The sequence below is a fragment of the Maylandia zebra genome, linkage group LG20, assembly GCF_041146795.1.
Source record: "Maylandia zebra isolate NMK-2024a linkage group LG20, Mzebra_GT3a, whole genome shotgun sequence".
Lineage (NCBI taxonomy): Eukaryota > Metazoa > Chordata > Actinopteri > Cichliformes > Cichlidae > Maylandia > Maylandia zebra.
Genome location: NC_135186.1, coordinates 31,908,586 through 31,935,727, shown reverse-complemented (window position 1 = coordinate 31,935,727; position 27,142 = coordinate 31,908,586). Strand labels below are relative to the sequence as shown.

The 27,142-nt window shown below is 41.0% G+C and overlaps 1 protein-coding gene across 4 annotated transcripts; it reads right to left on the bottom strand.

The window, feature by feature from the left end:
- Positions 1–6,520: 6,520 nt before the first annotated feature.
- On the bottom strand, positions 6,521–25,274 carry nfatc2a (nuclear factor of activated T cells 2a). Of its 4 annotated transcripts, none has more exons than XM_004560314.5 (10): positions 24,823–25,274; positions 22,183–23,104; positions 21,908–22,076; positions 19,354–19,556; positions 19,082–19,254; positions 17,272–17,412; positions 15,373–15,428; positions 15,118–15,277; positions 14,341–15,021; positions 6,521–8,111 (listed from the first exon to the last, which is right to left on the bottom strand). In XM_004560314.5, exons 1-10 carry the CDS (start codon positions 24,878–24,880, stop codon positions 8,056–8,058), a joined length of 2,619 nt encoding a protein of 872 aa, XP_004560371.2. In that variant the 5' UTR covers positions 24,881–25,274; the 3' UTR covers positions 6,521–8,055. The 4 variants fall into 4 exon arrangements, with proteins under 4 accessions (XP_004560371.2, XP_004560370.2, XP_004560368.2 ...); XM_004560313.6 differs by lacking the exon at positions 24,823–25,274 and adding an exon at positions 23,489–23,937 and having other exon boundaries at positions 15,145–15,277; XM_004560311.5 differs by lacking the exon at positions 24,823–25,274 and adding an exon at positions 23,489–23,936.
- Between the last annotated feature and the right edge of the window lie 1,868 nt (positions 25,275–27,142).

The window sequence follows — 27,142 nt, the reverse complement described above, 5'->3', positions numbered from 1 at the left end:
GGTAAAATGTTCAGTATGAAAATTCTTACTGTTATGTCCGTTTTCAATTGTCAAAGCATAAAATGAAAGCCAGCGAGAACAGTCTACAACAATGCTAGGTCTTAGATAACAACACTGAAAAAGTAATAATTACATTTAGAAGTTCAGCTCAGATCAGCAAGATTGTTCAAGAGACATAATTAGCATTAAACACAACTAAATATATCTGTGAATGGAAATATCCATTTCATTCACTGTGGAAGCATCTTAAATGTGTAGTGTTCTTAATAGCCAGCAGGGGGCGACTCCTGAGATTGCAAAAACAACTGCAGAGATTGCAGGGAAGTCTGTGGGAAACCTCTTTGGCTGCCTTCATCTATGAGCTTAGTGAACCTTTTCCTGGTCTCAATTGGTCGTTACTTCTTATTGAATCAATCCACCTTGTTTTTTTAAAAAATGATGGTCCAAGTTAGAGTAAAAAAGAAAAATAAAGCATGGTAAGGTTAAGTTTCGACCGAGTTTGTGATGTGATGCTACCATATGAGTCTGCAGTGTCCCATGGTTGCTCATTCAGATCCACCTGTCATGTGAGGTTTCAAAACATCAAATATAGTGATGGTATAAATGCACAGCTCAAAGTTGCACAGTACTGAATAATTCAATTTAAATCACAAATATGAAGCTTTTACCAGAATTACTTTCATGATTTTATTATCTTTAATATCCAAAATATTACAGCAATCTCTCCAGTCGCATTGTTTTGAAAGTATTACAATCAGCCTTATGATTAAAGAAAGGGATTCGATTCCTCATAGACTTCATTAACAATACAATGTTGTGTATTTCAAACAAAGGCTAAGTCTATCATAAGCTCGCAAAACTAGCTGACCACCAACCCTGCACCCACATGTATGCCCACCTGTAACTGAAAAAAACAAACACACCTACTGACAGATGCTGGAAGTCGGTGTGAAAAACAGGAAATGGCAACGCAAAGAAGGCGGCACACGAAGGAAAAGAACAAAGCAAACACCGATCATAACAATGGAACGATTGATTGCAGCTGAGTGTGTTTTGAGTGTATTATTATTATTTCTTCAGGAAAATATTTGCCTTCGACATACAACAGATGAGATGTCACTAAGCACGGTTTCAAAATAGTGCCTTTTACATAAATCCACATATGTATATATTCAGTGGTTATCCTCCCGATTAGTCCCCTAAGGACTACAGTATGAAGAAAGCATTATGTAAACACAGGACCTTTAACACTGCTTTCTGTGGAAGGAACTATAGAAATGAACTATATATCAGTGCGATGCTTGTGCTGGTGGTGGGCGGCAGCTGTATTTACCAGAGGAGTCTGTTTCCTCTGATTTAATGAGCCTCTGGACCACTTCAGAGCTGATGTCACTGTTAACCTAGGAGCAAGAGTGGGATTTCGCCACCTGGTGATAATAGATAATGAACCATTAGAACAGTTTGTTTTGCTCTCCACATTCACTGCCTTTGTTTTGTCGCTGTAGGTGTAAATTAAAATGTGCTCTGCATCCAGACATTTATCATTTGGCACTAAAAATTTCTGTGGGGATGTAGCCCATTGTATAGCATATATATATATATATAATCAGCTATCCAGCTGCTATTGGTGTCCCTGGGTGGGGACGATCTCAATTCATATATATATATATATATATATATATATATATATATATATATATATATAGTGGGGCAAAAAACTAACAAACACCCGAAATCTAAAAAGGAGACAGACCCTTGCCGAAGCTCATCCTTTCTTGTAAGCCCCACTAATGACTTGACCACAGGCAAACGCACCTGCTTCTTATGGAATCAGAAAGCCAACCCTGAATTCACGGCTTCACAGGGTTGAAACTCTGCTCTCCCTGGTGAAATTCCTCTGCACTAAACCCATTGCACCACCATAGCCTTTTCTGTGCATGAACTGCTTTGCTCTTTTTACTATTTTAATCTGCTTTCCTGATCTGATTTCTCTGATCAAGTGTATAAGATCTGTGTCCCTCACAGGCTACAAGCATGAAAACAAAGCCTCAAGGAGGTGCGCCAGTCTACTTCCCTCTCAGAGCACTTAAATTACACTGTGCTGAAAGGTTATTATTGATTTCTTTTGTCCAGTGATGACAAAACATAAAGTCTAATAGACTATTAAAGTCCGCCTGTGGATGTTTTTAGCCTTGATCTGCACAACTGAGAAAGCATTTATTTTGTTTCATTTGCCTTGAATGCAAGGATACGCAGCCTGAGGCATTATACAGTTCTTTCAGGATTTTCACATTAATGTATTGAAGGTGTTTTGCAAAATATAATTTGAGGATGTTAGGTAATACATCGAGGTATCAAATAAGGTATCAAATTGCTTGATGAGTAATGCAGAATATAAACCTTCTGTTTGTCAAGTCAGCTCCAGAGAACAAACACTAAAAGTCTAAAAGAGACTACAGAGGAGAGGACAGACAGTTGTACCACAGCCAGGAAGCCAGCCGCCCACTGGTGGAACACTGATGGTATTTTACCTTTGAAAAGAACAATGCTAGCCAAAAACCAACCCTGTAACTGAGTGGACTCCCAGTAACCAAACCAGTCGCACCTAAAACAAAGCAAAGCATTTAACTGTATCACTGTTTGGCATTTAAAAATAACATCCCCTTTCACTGTTCATCTTATAACAAATTAGTATTCTTAATTTATTGGTTGGCGTCAAATAACAATTTGAAGCACATCGAACAAGAGCAAGTAACCTCTAGGGGTTAAGTTTAATATTATTATATTATTAAATTACATCAACAGTTTGCTCTGTGCATTTTTATAAATTACTAACAGTTATTTGTATGTAGAGTTTCATTGTGAGCGCTTCTCACCGTAGTCAACTCCACAGTTTCCAACAATTCTTCAAGACTTCCAAAACTGAGGTGCTCAGCACTCACCCCATCTTACTGTCACTACATAACTTTAAAAACACTTAGACATTTAACAAGTTCCACAGGCGTTCAACTTTTAATGACTCTTGAAAACAAGTGTACACACTCAGGTCGTGGCCCTCACCTGACTGGTTTCTGCCCCTGCAAATATTCCCTTTGACATTTATGCACTATAGCCATGGACGCTCAGTTGAGTTGTCACATAGGTGGAGAATAATCTAATAAAATATAGCATATACAAGTTACATACAGACACATACAATATATGTCATGCTGTTTTTTTTACAGTTAGGTCCATACATTTTTGGAGAATGGCCAGTTTTTAGAGGTTTTGCCTTGGTACATCACTACAGTGGATTTTAAATAAAACAATGGAGATGTGATTGAAGTGAAAAACTTTCAGGTTCAATTCATAGACAGTTAATGCATTGCATTAACTGTTGGCTTGTTATTGAGCTAAATAGTGCGTTCCTTCTTTTAATAAATGCACCAGATTATTGATTTGGCCACTCATAAGGTTTTTGCTGTCTCTCTGATCCCCCACACCCACACCCACTAACACTGACATGTCTAAATGCAGTTTCAACACTTGAAACTGCATTTAGATCTTTTCTCTAGATCTTTTGCTGCATAAAAGAAAAACAACAAGGAAGCAGGCCTCACCTGCCCCTAAAACTGCTTGTTGGTCAGTTGTCTAATTATTTTTGAGCCTCTGAAAATGGGCAGATATGTATAAAATGGCCATAATTCCTAAGATAGACTTTGTTAAGACTTTTGATGTAAAGCTGAAAGACTACACTTCAATAATATCTTAATTGCTATATTTAAAACACGTTGATGGTACACAGGAGCAAGAATACAACAAATGTGCAAAAATATATAGACAGAACTGTACTTAGGAGTTAGATACATGTAAATTAGTTGGAAGACTTAATTTTTTGTCTTGTTCATGATTTGTATCCTGATGTAACAGCCACTGACTCTTAATTTTTTTAAGCTAACACAACTATTCTGAATCAGTTTGATACGGTTTATGCAGGAAGATAAATAATCACGTTAATTGTATTTCTTCTCATTCTCCATTCTCTGGAGTTTACTGTCCAGGCAGAGATTTGTTAACGTTTTTAACGTATTAAATTAGTTATTGCAGTGTGCTCAACGATCAGCTCATTTTCTAATGTAGATCTCAATACATCTTACATTTCTGCATGTTTTACAGTCTGCACAGCACACACATCTCTTACTAACCTATCACTGAGAGTCCTTGAAACACTGATGATTTAGGCTTATGTTATGATTACAAAGTGACATCCGCTGTGTATATTTCCCATGCCAAACACATCTGTAACTGTGCACTTCTAGCTAACCATAAAGAGGCTCTTTCCTGTTTGTCAAATCTATTTTTGCCCATCAGTTCTTTTATGTAATTTTCAGTCTTTTTTGTTCATCCAAGGGAAACTGAAACCCTTTTAGAGCAATGTGATTCAGACTTGCATTTGTATTTCATAAGCTGCATTTGCGGCATCTACTGTTTAGGTGCCAAAAATGGTTTCAGAACGGTATAACATCATAAAATGTATTTAAAAGGCTAAATTAAGCATGCAGCTGCTTTGTCAAAGAAGCTTTTGTGAGCTGCTCATGTGTGCCCCGTTAAATTCAATTTGCAATTCTGAAGTGAGTGAATTTGCCAGTTCAGTGGTTGAAAAAATAGAAAGCACGCTGTTGAAGTATTCCCATTATTCCAAAAACAGTGTACTTGTGTTCTGTACCTCAGTAACTGTCTCTTGATTCCAGTGGAGAGCTGTCAAACAGCCCCTCCTGTTTCAGAGCTCCATTCACAAGTTCTTGTCTCCCTCTGCAGGACATCAGCAGAGCTCACCATTTACTTTTAGTTTTCTCTGGTCTCACTAGCTGTCACTGTAATACAAGCTATAAATTGTGCATGTTATGTTTCATCATTTTTAGCTGGGATACGCGATATTTATACCAGATTTAATCTTTTTTAAGGTCATTTCCCAATGTGTGTTTCACCTGAGTCAAAGTGAGATTATGATTAAAAGTTGGTCATTTTAAGTTCTGCTAAATGGACATAATCAAAAGCATATTTAATTTAAATAAAACCATAATATTGCCAAAATGCATCATGTCTAATTATGGTCTTTATTTTTTATAGCATTTAAAGTTTTTCACCCACTAAACCCAATACTACGAGGAGCAGTTACTCACCTGAAGCCCAGGACACTGACTCATGTCTGAAAAAATGAGTCTTCAAAGTGTCTGCAAGAGGATAAAGCCACCTTTATTCCACACAACTGTTGCTCAGCAGCTTCCACTGCCATATTTACTCATATTTTAACGCCATATCAATGCACCTAAACGGCCGGCTAATGAAGTAATTAGCCAGTTGTGACTTGGGCATGTTTTAAATCTGGATTTAAGTGTGGCGTTTCATTTGCAGTTAACAAAATATAAATTTTGTGCTCAGTTGAGCTTGATGGCCTTTTTGTGAGGATGATCTCAGAGCGCTTTTTTTTTTTTGGAAATAACACAAAAATGAGCTGAATGAAATGCCATGCTCATCATGTATTTCATTCTTAACCGATTTCACATAGTTAATCTGTATGCACTCCAAACTCATTACACCATAGAGTGCTAAAGGGCACATTAGTCATCCAGGCATATCTGTGCGCGAGTGGGCCGCAGACGCCTCATGCAGAGAAGCCCACGTGCTTCTTTTTCACCCATGATGATGTCATATCCAGAGACTTCCTGAACACAAGGTTCATTCACACAGCCCTCCTCCCGAAAAAGGGCCGAACACCAAACAAGCTATCTCCATAGCAACTGCAGCCTCGGGGTAGCATGTGAGTCCCCTTCTTGTTGTTATTTGTTATTTGAAGGAGGATTCAAAACTGTGTGTGTACTGTCCTCCCTCACGTGTGCCCGTGTAAATACCGCATGACATTCAAAGGGTCGAGTTCTGGATATTTTCATTCCGTATAAGCTATTAGCAAACATACAGAGTCTCCGATGAATAGGACTACATCTGTCCCTGGCGCAGTACAGGAAGGGAGTAGTTGATGAGTCACTGTCTTCTTTGGGTCTATTAATTTACAATTTTCCTCTCGAAAATGAAGAGACCGTTTTAGCTTATATGCCCAGAATATTTAAGGTTGATCAGAATCTAAATGCATGTTAAATTATTCATTCACTCCATTAATAGGAAAAGTGACACATTTAAACAAACACCATCATAATGTGTGGCGGGATTATTTATTGCTTCATTCAGGAATACAAAAATGGCATCAATAGGTTTTTTTTATTATTTAATTTAAATTTTTTAGAGGCACAAAGGCTCAAACAGATTGATGACAATTCTCATCATAGAAAATTGAATAAGACAGTATTAATAACATTTCCATTACCATAGGATGTAAAATAATAAGACAGACAAAAATATACTATAAAACTACTATAGGTAAGGTTAATGTAAATCCCTTCAGATTACAGATACATGGCAATAAAACAAAGACAACATATGTGTATTCTAAAGAAAAAGAGAGAAAATGATATATGACAACAAATTACTTCTCTTAACGCTTTATTTACTATTTACACAAAAGGGGAAAAAGGTGTTTCATACAAATTACATTCAAGAAATGTCAGATGCACTTGTACTGCACTGGCTCAATGAGAAATATCCTTAAATGATCAATATTAGCTTTACGAATATAACAAAATATAGTTATTTTCTATCAAATAGGTCCACATCAAGTGCTAACTCTTGCGACTCAGGCCTACATTTTACTTTAATGTAATTTTACTGCTTTAGAGTTACATAACTGGCACTTTGTATTTAATGTACTACTGTTCACTCAGAATTACACTTAAACTTGTGCTTTTCTATTTAAGGCGAGATATATGAGCACATTGGTAATCCTGACTGTATAGCTATTTTGTGCTTATGTTTTATGGCAATTACAGAAAATAATTTCTATGCTCTTTGCATCTGCAAGCACAATAGTTCTGAATAGACAGGCAAGTAGCTCCAAGCATAATGATGGCCATTGTGGATAAATTCAAAATGCAGCTATTCACAAAACAATACACAGTTTAAACTTTGGACATTTTGTTGCTGAGTTGTTATTACAATTTTTTAAAAAAGAACAAAATATCAAATTAAATCAAATGATCTCACTTTAGTTTGCATGAGTGAGACTTAAGTTAGATTGTTAGCTGCAATATTGGGAAATAAAACCTCAACTATTGTGCATGGAAATCATTTCAAAATGAAGCACACGTCCCCATAAAGCTATCTTGGCACCTGGATATAATTGAATATATACTATATGAATAGGAAACGGTGCATTATTCACAAATAATATATAAAAATAATAATAATAAACATTGAAATCCCATTCTGAAAAACAGTGCATATTAGGAGATGTCACAACAGTTCATTTGTATATGCTTAAGGCAGCAGTGTGCGCTTCACAAGAAAACTGCACTTAAAATGAGATGATCAACACGTAAGCTTTGGTCAATCTTTACATGTAAAAAAATACATACAAAAAGACAAAACACGCACTTTGTGCACAAAGGATGGAAAAAATGACCAAAAAACAAAGAACGTTGTACGTGTGATGACTTTACATCGCGACATTAACCTGTTGATGTCGTCTTTTATGGTAAGGCAAACCGGTGCGGCTTTCTTGTCTGGACATTATGGCTATGCTGTTTGTGGACTTCAACATTTTATGTTTTTTCTCTTTGGTTATAAACAGTGTTTCCACCTGAAAAACATCATGAACAACGTAAGGCACAATTTTCTGCCTTTCCTCAGTGGTGTTATCTGTTGGAAACCTGTCGGGTGTTGATGGCAGACATTACGGGTCAAATGAAATCTTCTGTTTGCCAAATGTTTATGGCAGGAAAACATCCAAAACAAACACAGCAGCCATATTTCTATCACCATGGGTAGCGAAAATAAGGAAGAGAAGGTCTGATTGGTAGTGGAAATGCGTCACCTCGATGGACTGCCCGTTAATGTCTGTCTGTCTGTTTGTCGGCGGGGTGGGGGGGTAAGGGTATGTTGTCATTTCCTGCTGGAGTCCCTCCTCTATGTCTGACCTCTGGCCTGAACGCCCGTCAGATCCTTTCTTATGATTTCATTCACTGCAAAGAAAAATAAAGACGCCAATATCAGACACTGACGCGATCAGTTTCACAAAGAAATTTCCAAATGATAAGAAAACAATGCCTTCCTGACAACGTAAAACAGTGACATTGATAACATTCCTATTGGAAATATTCCTCAGTGAGAACATTTACAGTCTGACTGATATCCTGTGAAGGGCGTCGATGGAGGGTAGACAAATGCTGCATTTATATAGAGTAACCTCTAGAGGTAGCAAGCAATTGCTGGTTGTTGCTCAGCCGATTACAAGTGTGTGTAAACACACACCGACAGCAGAGGAAGGGGGTTGAAATGGAAACTTTCATGGTGTCACAGCTCTAAAAATAGGAGCACTGTGTGTGTGGGGGGGCATACAACTTGCATTCGAAATAATAATAAATACACACATAATAGGTGCAGTTGTTTATCTCTCTCAGCAGCACAGGTTTGAGTTCATGGAGTTTTGTTTTTATCTGCTGAGTAAAACAGCCAAATAGTAGAGACAAGGAAGTGTAACTACTTGCTGTATAGTCTTACTTAAACTTCCTGCCTGCTTAGGTAGTTCAGCGTTAAGAAGCTAGGAATGATGACTATGTGTAATATGTCACTGCTTCACAAATGCCATGCCGTCTGTGTTGAGCTATGGTGTTTATCTGGCAGCCTACTGTGTACACTCTGGCTCTCAGACATTATAGGCTGGTGCCACTGCTTCCACTATGCCCCGGGGAAGTCATTAGGACGGATGAGTAATAAAAGTATTTCAAAGAGGACCAAAAAAAGCTTCTTGCCTGTGACAAAGCCATTACAGAGCATATTATGCCTGTGATTCTGTAACCATGGTAATAGCCTTCATTTTAGTATTGGCTTATTGAACCGTTAAAATGTGATTATCCAGCTAGCGTAGTTCGTATAGCAGTCTGTCAGGTTTGCAGAGTTTTCTGCTAGAGTTTGTTTTTTTCATTCTTTTTTAAAAGGATGCTTCTGATTCTGTTTGACTTGGTATTCCTCATTAAATACACCTTAGTCAGATGTTTTATTTAGGAAATATGCCTCCTTATTAACAGGGTAAACAAGAAACCCACTACAGTCGTGAGCCAATTAGCTTAGTTTAGGGAATAAAAGCATGCTAACCAGTCACCTAAGCTGTCAGTCATTTTTTTTTATAAGAACCCAAACAAGGAGTAATATGTTTACTTGTGTCATTTATAAGGATACCCAACTTTCACACACATTTTTACCTTTAATTTCATGCCACTCGAATAAAAAACATGCTGGGTTTTTCTGCTCTGAGCGAGTTTTTGGCTTACAGCTGTTTGTAGGAGTCTTTCCTCTGATTTTATTAACTACCTGCAGCTTCGTGCGGTGCTACAGCAGCAGGATCCAGATAGTGAGACATCTGCATTTTTGTGTATGGCACAACAGTCATAATTTTCATGACTTGTTATTCCTAATACACAAAATAGTACGTTGCAATATGTACTTTTTTATGCCATTTACTGTTACTGTTGAAGTTGGTATTTCAGTGTCTGTGAAATCAGCAAATCATACATGAACCCAATAAAATGTCATCTATGAATGAAACATTTGAGTTATTATTGTGTTGTGGGAACCCAAGGTTAACATAAGTTGCCTTCTTTCTAACCTTACAGAAAATGACTTGCTCATGCTCATTGGGCTACATATGTAATAATTATCCATTGACAAGAATACAAAAAAGTTGATATATATTAAGATATTAAGCTGCCTCTGTAACTTCACACCTACGAATATGAAATATTCAAATCTGATTTTCTAACCACTGTTAGAAAAAAAACTGCCATCTTGCTTTAGATAAAGATAGATTAACTCAGTTCAGCCCAACTGTGTATGTTCTATTTCCATCTTTAATTTACATAGTGTCAAAGCTAAGGGTGCGACTACATTTAAGCTCATGTAAAACAATGTCTGACATCTCACCCACACAGCTGCACTTCTGAGCAGGCACAGAGCAAACCGAAGACCACAAAATATATTAGAAGCTAGGAAGAGTCGTGTTATGTTTTTTGGTTTGTTTTTCTGACTCGTTTTTGGTGGAGTGTTGTGTGGTTTTTAGGGGATACAAACTATAATTCTAATTCAAACTTAAAGTACCTTTAACCTTAACCCAGTCTTTGTTTCTTTCTCTCAGCCTCTCCCTTGTCTTCCTTTGTGAAAGAGCAGCTCAGCGCTGAGTGCATTTTTTCAGCCAAAGCAGCTTCTGAGACTTCCAGCACTGCAGGAGTAGCCAAACTGGATGCTCTGCTGTCGTCACAACATCGGCCTCCCTGTTTATTTTAGTCTGTAGTGGAATTCCCTCTGACACCCAATGCCTTAAAGAAACTTTCATCTATCCAGCAGTGCCACAGGATTTTTCCTGAGTATAAAACCAGCTTAGAGAAGGAGCAAGAGTGCCACAGAGGAGCAACATACAGTGGGGCTTTACTGATTCGAATGAAGGGTTGGCACACACTGGCAATTTGAGGCAGGCCTAGGGAACACTCAGACTAGTCTGTTCAATAGGTGAGTGTCTGGCTCCTGAGTTCTATACCAATGAGCTGGACTGTTTACCAACCAAAGGTGGGAAGAGAGGGGAGAGAAAGGGAGGGAGAGAAAGGGGAAACTCTGTACAGTAGCTGACTCAGTTGCCTGTTGTGAGCTGGAATGTGTGCGTTTGTGCATCTGCAAGTATCTGCATGTTCATACAGTGTACATGTTTGGACATACAGTATTTTTAATATTTTCATATGACCGAATCTATTTAAATGAAGCTCTTATTTCACTGCAATGACACTGAAGCTAAAAACACATCCACTGAAAAGAGAAAGTGGAGGGATCGGACTGACATCTAACTGCTATTCTAACTACAGTTCTGGTGTGTCAGCACTTAGAGTGACAAGCTTGCATTTTCAACCAAAGCTCACACGCACACACACACAGTGAAAAAACCTGCTCGCGAGTGTTATTGTTATTTTTCTTGACGCTGGCATGAAGGGACCGATTTGAATCTGATTTGCATGAAGACATTTTCTCCATAATTCATTTTCTGTTCCTATGAGAGTCCAACTGTCAGATTGAGCCTTAAGTTAAAAAAAAAAGAAGATTTTTTATAGGTGTTAAATCCTTTTTGGTTTAATACATTTTGTTGCACATTAGCATTCAGGAGCAGTTTGAATTCAAATAAATTACTCCCTTGCTGTATTCGTACTGCACACAGTGCAGACTGCAGATTTTCAGCACCTGAAAGACAAAACAAACAGAGGTTGTTTTGTCTTTCAGGTGCTGATGCAGCAGTTGGAGACCCAGCATGTCTGTTAGATTCATCCTAGACAGCATGTCTTTTGTCCCGTCTTCCTTCTCTCACCCCAACCAGTCACGGCAGCCGCCCCTCCCTGAGCCTGGTTCTGCTGGAGCTTTCTACCTGTTAAAAGGGAGTTTTTCCTTCCCACTGTCACCAAAGTGCCTGATCATAGGGGGTCATATGATTGCTGGGTTTTTCTCTGTATGTATTATTGTAGGGTCTACCTTACAATATAAAGGGCCATGATTTGGCACTGTATAAATAAAATTGAATTGAATAGACTTTTGTCGCCCCCACCCCTTTTTCCTCTTTTTCTATTCCTCCGCCACCTTCTCCTTACTTTAGCCAACCTGGCCTTCCCCCCATGTCTGCTCCAGCATAATACCCACTCTGATATTAATGCAAATAATAAAATAAAATAAATAAACAGAGAGTCTATAGTGCTCCTTTTGGCAAAGAAAATGTGTTTGGCACAACGAAGCATTCAGACCATGATTCTGCTTGCTAAAAATGTCGGACTGGACAGGTTTAAAAAAAACAAAAAACAATTCGCATTACCGTATTCGTATTACACACAGTGCAGACTGCAGATTTTAAAGCTGTATTGTAGCATAATCGCATCTGGAAGGGCGCGATTGAGTCTTTAAGTCTTTCAAATGAGATGTAAGTGAGCTGAGACTAATGCACGTCCACCAGGCTGTTGCTATGTGCTTTATCTTTCCTGCGCTGATCTCTACCTGCTGGAACAATTTCACCTGCTCCACTGCCTCCAGGCTTTATTCCACACCCACCAAATCTGTCACTTTCAGCCTTTGTACGCTGTGCCAGTTGTTCTATTTTTGCTCTGACAAACTATATGATATGTAGTAACTGATGGGGTTGATTCTTGACCTTTGCGGTTCATAACAAGGCAGGCTCTGACAGGCATCTTTCACCAAGTTGACTAGATAATGTAAATAAATACCAGTCAACAGAAGAACGGTCACGTCTGAATACCAGCAGAGGGCACGGGAACTTTTCGAAGGGCATAAAAATTCAAGCCCTCTGCATGGGAGAAATTAGAAGCCACACTTTGTGTGTATAAGAGAACAAATAGCGGGTTTTCATTCAACACTCGTCTCTGGAGTTGACACACTTTAAAGTCCCTCTGAGATGTGACAGTTACGGACCACAACAGTGTGACGATACCAGGATGTGGCATCACCTCTTTTTCAAAAATGACTATAGACTTTAACACATGGCTTGATGAGTAATGTTGACAATCTCACTTAGGGCTATAAAACACTTTTTTACCTAACATAAATGAGTGTTATGCGGTCAGGATCAAACTTCAACAACCTTCCACTCAAACTGGAAGGGATTTTTTCTGCCTCACCTATCTTCTCACCCCCTAAAAATGTTTTGACTCTTGGGTAATCCCCCCTCTTTTTCTCACTAAATAGCAATGATGGCATGCGTAGGTGGCATGTCATCTGTTGGGAGTGATAAGACAATGGCAGAGCAATTGAGCTACAAATGCTACATAAGGTTAATAAGGTTTTTACATTCAGGAATGGTGTGAACTTATAGAACTGGCATTGTCATATTGAAAATTGTAAAATCACTTGACGCTCAGATTAATAAAAGACAGTTTTTAATCCCAGGAACTGCAAGTAGTTTTCATGAGATAAAGGGTTAAAGTTAAACTCAAGCAGGGGCACCTGGGGAAAATGACTGACCGTCATCAGCTTTTGATGATGGGAGGATGAAAGAGGGCCCCAGTTTGACCATTTCTCTAACTCCTTGTTAATTCACCAGCTCACAGCCCTGTTGCTGTTTACTGTGGAGGAAAATCCTGCAAGTTCCATCCAAAAAACACAAATTCCATTGCTAGCCTTTTTTCTTCGTTTCATTTTTTCCATTGAAGCACGCACATGTGCAAACACACACAGCTCCTTCCCTTTTCCTGCGAACTACCCTCCACCCTCCTGCTATCTTACAGGGATCAGGCGGGATCTCTGGAGGACAGCAGCTGCAAATAGGAATTTCTTGTGCCAGATTGGCAGAATCCCGTGGTCGGAAAAAACCTAAACCTCTGGTGGGCTCCCCGACAGAATTGAGGGGCATAGGGCCAAGGAGAAATCCTGGCCAACTATAACAAACAAAAAGGCTTTCCCCAGTTCTCCCAGGCAGCACGTTCCACTGTTTGACAATGGTTGCCATGGAAGTTGTTTTTCACTTCATAACAGTGTCAACATGTCCGGGCGGTCAGCACAGTGACACTTTTTTCTCCCTCTCGCCCTGTCTTTAATGCATGAAAAAGCTCATTTCCTGATGTTTGCCAGTGCCAGATGAACCCCTAAGACCAGCAGAATGAGCATTTTTGAATGGAGCAGAGCATTGACGAGCAAAGTCTAACTTTAAAAACCACCCGGCTGACAAAAACCAAAGGTAAGAAAAATACTGCACCGCGTTCAGAGCTGCTCGTTTTATTTTAAAAGATTGGAGGTTTGGAGAAATTCTAAGGAAGAGGTATAACCTCATGCCTGCTGCTGGATGTGGCCTGACATTAATTTTGTCAGAGGGTAGTGGGGTTGACAAGCACAAGTATAAACATATGACTCACAATCCCTGTTATTTCCACCTTGAATGGAACATAACTGCACCTCCCGGCAAGGATTGTTTTAACAGTGCGAGTTTGTTCTGCTGGCTTTGTTCAGAGGAATACTATAGCACACAGACTGGATCAGGATATGTGAAAAGGAGATACTGTAAATATCCTTGAATTGTTCTTGGGAAAAGTCATATCTTTGTTAGTGGATCTTATCAAATCGGAACTGCACCTATCGATCACGTTGTCTGGCCCTGAATCTGGAGACTCAGACACAAGCTGCAATTGACCACTCACACTGAGTATAAAAGCATTAACTTACACTCACCATCATCTAGGTAGGCCTGGTCCAAATTCTCTTCCTTGACAGTCACTCGTCTCTGTCCATCTGCCGAAGCGTCCATCTGCCCCGTCCCAGCTGGAGTTCTGCCTTTCTGCTGCTGAATCACGGTGGGGTAGTGCTGCGGGTGGGTTACTGCTACCTGGGGGGGTGTGGGTGAATGGGTGGCAGCTGCCTGTGGGGAATAGCTATCGCAGTATATGATCTGCTGGTTTTCAGGTTGAGGCCCAGTAAGGGGTTGAGGTTCACCTGCTCGGATCAGGTGGTGGTTGGTGGGAGAGAACTGGATGATAGAGGGGTGTTGACCTGCATTGATTGGCCCCACAGACTGAGCCGGGGAGCCCGTGTGGACCAGGACCGATCTGTGGGGGTCAGGCATCATCCCTCCGGTCTGCCACATAGCAGGGCTGCCACTCAGACTCTTGCCTCCACGTGAGTACACGATGGCCGGGCTCTGCTGCTGGAAACGTGCATCCTGGTTTGGAAGGCTGGAGCTGAGGCGCTGGCAGGGAGCCATGCCAGAGACCAGGCCATTGTCTGGGTGGAGAATGCCACGTGGGCTATGGTAGTAGGAATGAGGAGATAAGCCCAAGATTTGAGGCATGGCAAAGCCCATGCGCTCTGCTTCATACTCATCTATAGGCTCCGTCTTAATGGATGGAGCTGAGGAGGGGAAAAAATGAGTAAGATGGCTGTGAACAATACCACGAAAATCATTTAAATATAATTCTTTAAAAGCAGTATGTGAAAAAAGCATACCAAAAAGAGGCTGAGCAGCATTCTTACATGCCAGTGGTGTGTAGGTGAAATGCTGAGGCTGGCTGCGCTTTCTTTTGCCATTGATGACGTAGAAGTTTACTTTGACAGGATGGCAGACAGATGCATCCCGGTAGGGCGGCACCTCCACAAACAGCATACTCTACAAGACAATGCTCTATTATGTACTGAAAGTGATTCATTTATTTGAACTAAAGGGTAGATATCCAGAATTTAAGTGTCATGTTTAATACATACAGGTTGGCTTTTGTCTTTATCCACCGTTGCTTCCATTTCCCAGATTTGCTGCCCATCTAGAAAGAAGGAAAGAGAAAGCGAAAACCTAATTACACTTAAGAACATGTGGTAATTAATTCTACAGGGTAAGTGAGGTCGATTGCTTCCAGATGTACTTGACAACGTGCAAATTTGGAAACCGGTGAAACTAAAACGATTGAGAAATTAATTTTCTTTCTTTTTCAAGTGTATTTTTGCTTATTTTATTTCACCAATTCAAACGTAGGGACGTGCATTACTAGACAAATCTACTGTATGTCCCCACAAGTCCCATTTGAGTTACAGTTCATGTCGACAGAAAAGGCATCTTTGTGCTTGGAGATGATATCACTTTTGAAACCACTTCCTCTTACCCCACAACGCACGCCCAACAATAGAGGATCGGTAGGTTTACCCCAAACACACATACAGCCTTCCATTGTTCGGAAAGACATGTGACTTTTGAACGTCCTGAGCCGACTAAATAGTAACGTAACAAGGTGAAACACCTTGGATTATATCTATGGCGGTAAAGGTTTACGTTATCTCACACTTCATTAGATTTAAATGCAGCTGTCATTTATGTGCAAAAGTTGAAAACAACATGTGCCTGCGAACGTAAACTCCACATGCCCCAACACATGACAGGACATGTGCTGCAGCGAGTTCTGTTTGGAGTGCAGTTGGGAAACCCTCTGTCAGATTGTGAATTAATAACACATGGCTAAAATGAGTCAGCAGGAGAAAAGGGGAGATTCCACACATGTTGACAACTTTTTTTCTTAGCTTTCTTTTTATGATCAACTTTCTCCACTGCTACAAAACGTGACCATTTCTGCTTTCTTGGCATTTCTATTTGTTTGCATTTTGTTGCAATTCTACTCCAAGGGATACCCCTGACTGCGTGTACTTTTGGAGATAATTGCATGTGGAGGGGGGGGAAAGGGGGCAAGGAATGGAGCTGGAAACAGAGAAAGAAAATTTACTTGGACAGAGAAGCTTTCCTTCTCTCCGTACAGCTTTCCCTGTCCAAGCACAGGAGTCAGGGGAGCTCCAGCCAATAGCAGCTGAGGGATTCAGAGGGATTTCACAGCCTCACTGATCCAGAACTTTGTGTCATACACAAACTCTTCAAAACATCGGCAACCCCTCTTTGTAAGATTTCTTTTTCCATCTCTGTATTACTATCCATTGCTGTTGTTTCATAACACAGCAGCAGGGAACCCCAAAGAAGAAGAAGGAGGAGGAGAGGAGGGGAAGCACCTGCGATGTGCATGTCCAAGTTTTATTTTAGGTAGCCTGTAGATTTAAAAATACAGCATTGATGCCATTTAATCAAAATAAGGGAAACCCAGAACAACAGAACTTCTGACCTTTGACCTAAGACAAGAACCATAAAAGCTCCCAATCATAGTACAAATGCTTCAGTGTGGCGTAAAAATGTCAGAAGGCAAGAAAAATTACTGCACTTCCTCGCTGCTAAAAATAAATCCTTTTGTTCCGTCCATTTGTTTCAACAAATAAAACAAACTTTTATGTGACACCATTGATCAAATAACGAGAGGCCCGTGTGACTGATAAGACATGAAGGTGAGGGAGAAAAGGTCAAAAGGAAGTCAGGCAGCAGCGTTATCCTTCAGATCATGCAAATAATTCACGCAGATTCATCTATTAAATGAAAGCGAAGACACGTAACAGCTATGACCTCGTGCACAGACACGGCCAATTATGACTCATTAGTTGTCGTTCGTGTCGTGTTGTTACTGTCACACAATGTTGTGCAACAGTGGAATTGACAAATCGACAGACACCACAAAGATTTTATGAATTCAGTCACTGATTTGGTTTGAAAGCAAAGCATGTTTTTGGAATGCCGCTTACCCTGTGTTTTCTCCATAAAAATGACCTTGGAATCGGAGCTGAAGTTCTGCCCAGTCAGGATCATCTGCTGGCCACCCAGAACAGAGCAGCTGTCCATGTCCTGCTTCTCGACCATGGGAAGCTCGTGAGCTGAACGCTGAGCTGCAGGGACACACAAAAGGGTGGCATGCAACATTTACTGCCTTTCTACTGGTGTCACTTTCTCCAGTGTGTGGATTTTCTGTTTTTCTTTGTTTTTGTGAACTTCTTTGCTTTCTATGCTGTTACTTGGACGCTATGCAGCAGGTATTGGCAGTTTTCCCCAGCTCTGACATATCACAGACTACATAACCAATTTTTAGTCATAGCCCAATACTGCAGAAAAGAAAAAAAAAAAAAAGCATGTAACAGATGATCTGAAAGTTCACTATTGATTTCTCACAAATGCAAAACAGCTCATTACCAAGAAGTGACAGTGTTTGGCACTAAACATTTGATGCTGAGTCATTCAACAATCTCACCCAGTGCTTTCGGTTTTAATCAGCCGAAGCTTAAAATCAGTCAAATCACAACCTGCAAGAGCAAAGGGGAGTTGTTGCTGTCTCAGCCCATTTACAATCAAGTACCGTACAGACACAAAGAACAAAATAAAACTAACACCGAAAAGAATGATGCAACCTCTAAAAACTGTAAATGTGCTGTGCAGTCAAATCATTCAATCGGACAAATATTTCCAGTTGATTGAAATATGAGAACCGAATTGAACGTTTAGATGAGGCCGATACAAAAATGCATACAATACTCAAACGTGCGGAAAGAAATACACCTGCTTAACTGGAAATGGACATGTTATGTAATATGTATATGTTAAAGGGAAACAGATAATATTCCCGTAGCCATCAGCTTTGTATTCATTTATTCATCTTTTAAAAAAAAAAAACAAGACAGTTCCTCACTGGTGCCCTATTGTCATCAGTTCAGCCGTATCTCCTGTTCAGCTGAATCTCCACATTTACTGATGGGAACTGAGCTACTGACAAACACGCCGCTGACCTTTAAATCGGCCGGTTCAACCTACTACACTGAAAAAGGGTAGAACAAAGAGGATGACACAAGCAGGTGCCTCATCTCCTCAAACACCCCATCACTGACCCTCTGCTTAACAATACGCCTGACAGATGCAGCACAGGTGTTACTGTGCGCTGCTTTACGCTCGATTGGTTTTCACATACAATGATTTTTCAGAAATTCACCTTTTAAAAAAAAAAAAAGAGGTAGTAACTGTTGTTTCTCCCTATCTGTGATCCGCGAGCAGATGGAAAAAAATACTTACAACATAATATTGTATTCTGCATCATGACTTTTTACAATGGCAGGAGCATATTGCAAGCAGATGGTGCAACACTTGACCAGGGTGTTGATTAAAGCCAGATAAAGGCCCTTCTTGTTTGAGTTTTGATTACACCAGGTGCTTTAATAACACTGTGTACACATTCGCTGATGTACCCAAACACAGACTTTACTACTGTGCACATACAAACAGGTACACAGACACTGTCACATGCTGTGCTCACCAACTGGATGGAAGCCCTGGTAGCATAAAGAGGTCTTTCATACTATCAGGCAAGCTCCAAACTCATTTGAATGTGGGTTCTTTTTTTTATGTTTGTTTTGTATGAAGTTTTGTTAACTCTTGAAAAGCAGTTTGACCTCAATGGGAAGCGCACATGCTGAAATTCAAAAAGCTCATGGTCTATCAGGACGATATTAGTAGTTACAATAACGCAAAAATAAAACATATTGTTAAATGTAATTGTGTGCAGCTACTTACAGCACTCAATGGGATGTGAGGCCACCTGGAGAGAGACGTGCTGTCCTCCGGGCTGAGGTATGTGCACGCGAAACACAAGTCGGACTCTGGTGTTTTTCCGACCGACGTCCGTCTCGCCCTTCCTCAGCTCGATGTCGGCGTTCCTGAGCTTCAGGATCCCAGCACAGTCGATGCTGCGACGAGAACGAAATGTTCAGAACTTTAATATTTAAAACATTAGACTGCGAAAAGACAGATCTGGGGTTTAAAAGTGGACACTATGCTTATCTCACATTGCTTTCATGTTGTTCTTTGGCTCCAGCGGGATCTCGAGGACTTTGGTGCCGTTGATAATCTTTTCGAAGCTGGTGGTCGTAACTGTTTTGCCAGTGATGCGGTGGACTTGGTAAAAGGCATGAGGCTTGAGGATGCGCTCGTCAGCTGTACCGATAAAAATCTGCAGGCCAAGAGGCTCCTTGCCTCTATAGCCATGTAACTGTAAACGAAGAAATAGCACTCAGTCATTTTCTTTTCTTTTTTTAACTTAAAGCATCCTCTGGAAAGCAAGGAAGCAGAGATACAGTACGAAGGAAATATTTCAGTCACGTTTAACTGGTTGTGCTTCTCCATAACCGCTTTCTCTAACTCTGCATTTCCAGATGTTGCCCCCCACCCCCCACCCCCCTCCAGTGATGGCAAATCTGTGTCAGACCCACGTGCAAACACATGAGTCTTTTTTCTGCAGCCTTGAACGGAAGCCAGCAGAGAGCTCAAATCCTACGGCCTTGTGCTTGTTCTTTCCGATGGGATGAAGGATTAAGCGGGGATTCTATCTTTTAAAGTTTAGCTGAAATGACAAGTACCATATTGATTAAACCGCGAACATGAAAAGACCAAGATGCTACTTTTAACCTGTGACTGCCTCCTAAGGAAACCTGCAAAAACCACAAAGCATCAACTTGCATCTAAATGCTGTTTTTATGCAAACTGTGTAGTGCATAACCTTTATCATAGAGCACAAACATGAATTGGATTGTGGGTAATGGAAAAAAAAAAAAGGCTTCGGGTCCCTCTGCCATTAGCCTGCAACACGCAAAGTTAATTTAAAGTTGTTTCGAAACATAATTTCCATTCAAAAGAGCTCCGTTTAACTGCGGTCAGGGAAAAAAAAATCAACTTGTTTGAAGAAATTATCATCTCAGTGGATGCAACTGTCAGGCTTGACAGCAGCTGCTCAGTGTGAACAGAAGCTATGGCAACATGAATGAGCATGCTCCCCTCCAAACAGAAGGAAGCTGACTGCAAACACTCAAAAGGCCATGTGAGCAGCCGGCCAGTCGTCATGGCATTGGCAGGACCCGTGAGTCATGACAGAGCGCAGTGTAGGAAAAGTAAAGTGGAGGGCAAGAAGCTTAGAGAGAGGCAAAGAGAAGAAGAGAAGGAGGGAGGGGGGGACACAGAGAGTGAAAGAAGGGCAGAGGAAGGGAAAGAGGAGGTGAAGGAGTGCAACCGTGGCTAGCCAGGCCTGACCATCTGATTGGCCGGCAAAGCAGGCAGAACTGACCTCAGGGTGAGGCCTTTGGGGATGGGCATAAAATGGAAAAGAAGCATTAGAAGCTTAATTTCCACAAAGTCCCCACAGTCACAGACAAACACAGCAGTGAAATGTTGCCACAGTAACACAAAGAAAAGGAAGTTGTATCTATTTATGGACCCCAGCTGTAACTGTGTCAAGGCTAATTTTAAAGTGGATATTTGAATCTTATTTTGTGACTAGAGAAAAACTAAAATATTAGTATTTTTCATTTTCGTCTGCAATCATTATAACCACAGGCCGTATTCAGTTTCTACACATAGGGGCTGAACGCTTCGATACTTCAACGCAGCTAACGCAAGAACCACACAGTCAAAACCTCTTACACAGAGTGCAAGAGGAAGTCAGAACAGCATGAGAACAAATATGTACATGTGGTTAAAACCATACGGCGAAGGTGCACTATTGCAGACTATTTTAAGCTTTAACACTAAAAAGAAAAAAAAATCTGAGTGTTAGAGTTGATGAGTGACCCGAGGGTTGTCCTGAGTGTGCACCCTGGTTTCAATGCGTCATTTTTCTGGGGTTACAGCAGCTATTTCAATTTGTTTTAGAAAGTGAAAAAAAATGGAGAGGTGCCATGACAGTAGCCACAATAACTAACACAGACTCATTTTCATACAGATGACCCCGGGCAACAATACCACCACTACCGCCGAGTGTATAATGAGTAGGAAATACTATTACACGCAAGCCCTCCCACCAGGGTTGCCTGAGGCTCTCGAGCTGGACGGCTAATTTAAAGCGGAACTGTTACTAGTTTCCTTATTCCTTACTTTGCTGCTGTGTATACTGTCACAGCGGTGGACGATAACAGAATTCAGACTGCTCTAGAAACCGTTCTAGGCACTTTTTTCTGTGCTTGGTTCTGTATGATGTCAGTTAAACGGACACCTGTAATACAACGATTTGAGGCACACAGCTCTGTATGTGAACACAGAATCTCCACCCGTGTTCAAACCTCCTGTTTACAAGGGCCAGCCAATCGGAAGAAAGTTGGCAGACCAGTATAAGAAAAATAAGGATTAGGTTTAGCTGTGAATCATTAGACTACTGAAGTAGAGCCCAAAATATGGGAATGGAAATAACTATGAATGTGCACTTTTATGAATAACCCTGACAACATGACTTCATATGGTTATTCACCAAAGTAAAAAACAGATTTATTCATATTTACTGATTTAGTACTTAAAAATAAATCATAGGCTTAAGAATTTTACTTAATTTTTTTATAGTGATGCTTTTGGCCATACCTGCACAACAGGATGTCCTCCCGTGGGGGCTTTGACTGCACCCCTGCTTCCTTCTGTTTCATAGTGAGCTCTGTGATGTGGTTTAGGCTGCACATCAATGTGCAGTTCATACTGGTCGGTGCGACGAGGAATCGGCCATTCCAGCGGTGGGAGAGAAGCCACAGGGATGCTGCAAAATATTAATTATTCATAAAATTATAGAATTATTGCATAAATAAACACACATGGAGAGTGGGAGCTTATCGGAGTGAAGCCTCACTTCATGGCCAATTTACCTGCAGAGGCTGGAAACCAAAGGCTTGGGCCAGACTGAAGGAATAACAAAGAAAGGCTCTGCAGCAGGTTTGGTCTTTATGTCCTGATCACAGGACACCATGTAGTTCCCATCGCCATGATTCTCTGGATACAGAGTGTAAACCTGGTTGGATGTCTTCACTATTTTAGTGGGAACCAGGTTTGGATGATTGGTGCCAAAACCATTCATGGCATCAGTAAGGCTGGTGTGTGTATAGTGGGCGCCTATGTTGTGATCTTCATGGCCGTTATTGGGGGAAGGACTGCGGGACCGGTGCCCAGGGATTAATCCTGGGTTTCTGTACATGTCGTAGGTGCGTTTTCCCTGTGGGGAGGTGGAGCGAGAGCCTGGTCTTGGTGAGGGAGAACGGGGTCCGAGGCCGTCGTCACCTAGGCTGGTGTGAGGAGAGGTGCCTGGGGAGGTGCGAGGGGAGCCAGTGTGGATGTTCTGCAATCGAGGGCAGAGATCTCCAGGGTTCTGCGCACTGCTTGGGGAGACGCAAGGTGACGCCCAGGGAGAATAGTTCTCAGAGTGCCAGCTGGTGGAGGAATTGCTGCTGGCAGGACTCAGGCACTGGGGCTCACGGTAGGCAAGGTTTTCATGGCCCGGGACAGTAAGGGTAGGTCTGGGGCTAATGTTTAGATGGTGGTTCTGCAGAGAGTCCCGACCATGACTGTAGTGCTCACGTGAGGGGGTGATTTCAATGCGAGGGCTCAAGGCTGCAGGTCGGGTACTGTCCAGGTAGTTTCTGGCTTCCTGGTTCTCGTATCCTGTGAGAACTTCGATGTGCTCACTGTAGGCGGGGCTGCACGACTTGATACCATAGGGTGAGGTCTCCTCCAAGGGGTAAGCCTGCTCAGATTCAGGACTGAGGACTTTTGGGGGTCCAAGGTTGGAGTCATCTGCAGGGAACAAAATGTTTACATTTATTACAATGCACACATTTGAAAGAGAAACGGGCATATGTTTGTTTTTAAAGAAAAGCGCATGTTTTTCTTTACCAATATCACTCAATGAATGAATGAATCTTAATCAAAGACGTGTTTCTTTTCAAAAACAACACAGGTTATTTTTAGCTCAAGTATACAGTTATCAGCTGAAATATTGACTCTTTTTTTTTCCACATGGCGAGGCGTCAGAATCCTCATTGCGAAGTCAACTTTACTTCCTCATTTTTCATTTCATTCACATTAAGCAACTTTAAAGGCCTCGCTAGTGGTCAACACAGCAGAGAAAGAGAAAGGCAAGCCAACTCAGAGTGCCAAAAAGAAAAGTCTCGGACAAACCTTGGTGCCCCCCTGCAAAGTCACTGCACGGCGGCTCATATTCAAACAGGTACTCAAACTGCAAATCCTCATCGGGGCAGCTGACTCGACTGAGCTCTTCCACCAAATCTTTTTCGTCGTAAAAGGAGGTCATCTGTCTATTTTTTTCCTAACTACTCCTCTGAGTTCACACGAAGCGGCAGGGACGTGGACGGCGAATTGCGGTGTAGATGTGGATTTGGGGAACCTGTTGTCAATTCATGCATCGGTGAGCAGCAGAAGGTGAAGCGCACACGTTTCCTGTTCAGTTCGCCGCGGTTATTTTCGTACGGAGGCGGGTCTATTTACACACTGAATACAAACTCTTTATGTTCATCCCCGAGAGTCCGATCACGCCTTCTCTCTATGCTGATGCGTCAAACAACAAAAAGCGCAAGTGCAGTTTGGACGTGAATTAACTGCTCAGATCAAACAGAATACTGATTTGACGGGCTACACAGCCTGTTGCTGCCCCCGGGTGTTTGACATGGTGACATAGCAGGGTGCCGACTATGTTCGACACCTGTCAAGCTGAGTTACCATTAAAACGCGGTTGTGCATCGCTTTTGCGTGGACTTAGATTAAAGAGGATAGATGGCTGAAAATATAAACGTTTATTTTATCTGATGCATTATCTCGTCAAACAATAAATCCTGTCCCGGACTGGATTTCGTAGTGACGTACTGTTTTATTGTCACTGAAAACCCACGGGTTCTCCTGAGGGTATCCCCGGATTTACGCACGACGCAGCACACATACCAGGGCGTTCCTTACACCGGTAGCATTTGCTCTGTCAGCAAAAAGCTAAACAACGGCAGTAAACTTTAATTTTTCTGATCTCGTTGGTGGTGTTATATAGAAATCACAACTTTATTAAATCGTTGATTATAGGCTTATTTGTTTAAATCCTTAATGAAGACGGAAAGCGTGTATCCCTATCAGAGAAGACGATAGCATCTTCAAGTTTTCATTAACTGATGAGAAAATCAATCTCTGCATGAGCCTATCGGTCTTTGCTACGTTGCATTTGGTAGACTTGTGCAGAGTGCCCTTCTTTCTCCCGATCAGCATCGTGCAATCCAACAAGTAATTCTCAATGGCAATCAAAACTTTGTAGGCGACCGTGATTTCAAAAGCACGCGCTGTATGCTGATTTAAAGCGCCAAACATCAACATCCCAGCTGTCTCCGAAATGTTAGACAGACAGCCGACAAATGACTGCAGCATTTCAGGCATGAACACACTAGTTAACACTAGTCTATAAATTAAAAATCAAATGGGTTGATTACCAGATAATCACAACACTTCAGCAGTACCTTGATCCATCGACCTCATGGTGTGGTACTGTGCCAGCCTCCAAGTCTCTCTGAACATCTGGATACAAAAAACTGGAAACAGGAATGTAAAAAAAGAAAAAAGAAAGAAATATCTGGAAAAACTAGTGTCCTCTAATAACCATAGCAGAAGAAACTCTCTTCGGTTAAAATGCTGAAAGCGGAGTAAAACAGGAAAGAAAAACTCTGTAGACGTTCAAGTTAAGGCTGCGACACGGCAGCTGCGCGCAAACTCCTTTTCTGTTCAAAAACATGCGGCCGCATCAGCAGTGGCTCTGGTATGAAGCCCCTCTTCCTAGAGCTCTATAAGGATTACTTGAGTATCGAGAGCGGCTTCCTTCCCCGCTCTGGGTGTTTATAATGGTCCAATGCTGTAAAATAACGGGATTCCCTCAGTGTTTCCTCCTGTTTGTGCGGCTTTGCCATGGAAACCTGGAGCTGGTCCATGTCGGAGACTCAGGGCTTTCCTGCAAAGCCCCACACTCAGGAATCCATGACGTCTCCAGCTCCTGCGCCAAGGCATTTCTGCGGTTCTCTCAGACAGTAGCACACAAGAACCTCATTGTGGGTATGAAGAAATTACTGTAGGACATTGTAGGAAAGAGAGAGAAAAATGAAAAATAGCTCTGAAGTCTAATCACAGGCTACGCTATGTGAAATTTACTTAACATAGTTCACCCTACTCATTCTTCTACAGTTCAGTTTGAACTATGAGAGACCAGGCAGTAGTAAGATGTAGCTTTTTGGAGCAAAAACTAAATCCTTTTTTAGGCTATGGCTAATTTTGAACATGGAATATGGAGAATTCCATTGCTTCCATTGTGGGAAGACGTTACTACCCATTTCCATTTTAAAATGGAAATCTGCTGCATCTTCTAATACTTGGCTGGAAAAAAATCTGAACAAGACCAGGACATAGCGTGTCCCCAACAGACCTGTAGACACATTTATAATTCATATAGAAGTTATATAACCCAGCATTTGAGGAGAGGAAGAATAATGCTATTTTGGATTTAACTGAGCTAAAGATTTGTTATGTATGAAGGTTTCTGCCAGACATCTAAATCACAGGCTCACTTCTTCATTCCAAGAAACTTCATTTACTGCATTGTGGAGGGAGATCACCTGAGGTCACAAAGACATGGGACTTTACATTGTAGACTTCATCTTTTTACTCCCAGACGTGATCTTTTTGGAATAAATCACTAAATAATGAATAGGAATGATATTTCACACAGCACAGTTTTTCTCGTCTCATAAAACTTAAAATCGCACTCTTGGGAATTCAGGAGGGGGGGGGGGGGGGTGGCTCATCTATCTACCTGCTGAGGTTTCCAGCTTCTGAACAAATACTGACAGAAAACTTCAGGAAGAATGGTTCTGAAGTTTTATCGTCATAAATCACCCCTAGCAGCAAAAGGTCTTTATTTTTCATTTGGACAGGAGAGAAAAAGTTTACGTTGTAGATCAGTGCTCCTGCTAAACCGCTACTGTTTCACGACCATATGTGATGAATTGCGATGTTTTTAAGAAGCTGAAGTTTATCCAGAATATATTTGCATAATTAAGAAACTGGGAATAGAACATTAAGACTTTCACATATTGCCCAGGAGAGGAAGACATGCTGAATAAGCCATCGAGAAGAGCCAAGTTAAACTATACATTACCATGTCAGTGCCAAGAACTCAAGCCTACTCTGCTGCATTAAGTGTAGTGTGTTACTTATGACATCTGTGGAGTTTGTATGTATGTTCAAAATACCCCCAAAATAAAAATTTGCCAGAAAAACTGAAGTTTTTATACTATTTCATTGTACAATGTACTACTTTCTTCAAAGAACAGCACTGCTGGGATGTAGGGGTTGAGGACCTGCGAGGATACTTCTCACTTATCTTTGTATTCTAGTCCTTACTTACCACCATATGCGCTCTTCTGTAAAGGGAATTATGCACACTGTTATATGAATTCTTAATTTCTTTCAGGCACTGAACAGTCTTCATTTATAATAAGAACAATCTGAAGTGTTTCAAAAGATTTTGTGTGTGTTTGGCTATTTTGAGACTATATTTGTAACCAAACCCACAAAAGTGCTCCAGCTCAAACAGTCAAATGTCTCACTTCTTTAGTTAGCAAAATGGTTTTCAGCAAGTTCAGATATAGCCTTTAAAATTGCATTAGCTAACACATTGTGCTGCTGGAACACAGGAGTGATGACATGTCCAGTTCATGTTAACGTTACCGGTTAAAGCAAATTTAAAAAGCACATTTGCTTTGTCTCAGACTGCATCTACATTTGGAATGC

Coding starts and splice junctions, on each gene's coding strand:
- nfatc2a (XM_004560311.5), bottom strand. CDS start 23,621: ATGACCTCCTTTTACGACGAAAAAGATTTGGTGGAAGAGCTCAGTCGA. Junction 19,255..19,353: donor AAGAACAACATGAAAGCAAT/GTGAGATAAGCA, acceptor TTCTCGTCGCAG/CATCGACTGTGCTGGGATCC. Junction 15,022..15,117: donor TGCTGCTCAGCCTCTTTTTG/GTATGCTTTTTT, acceptor TCCCCTCCTCAG/CTCCATCCATTAAGACGGAG.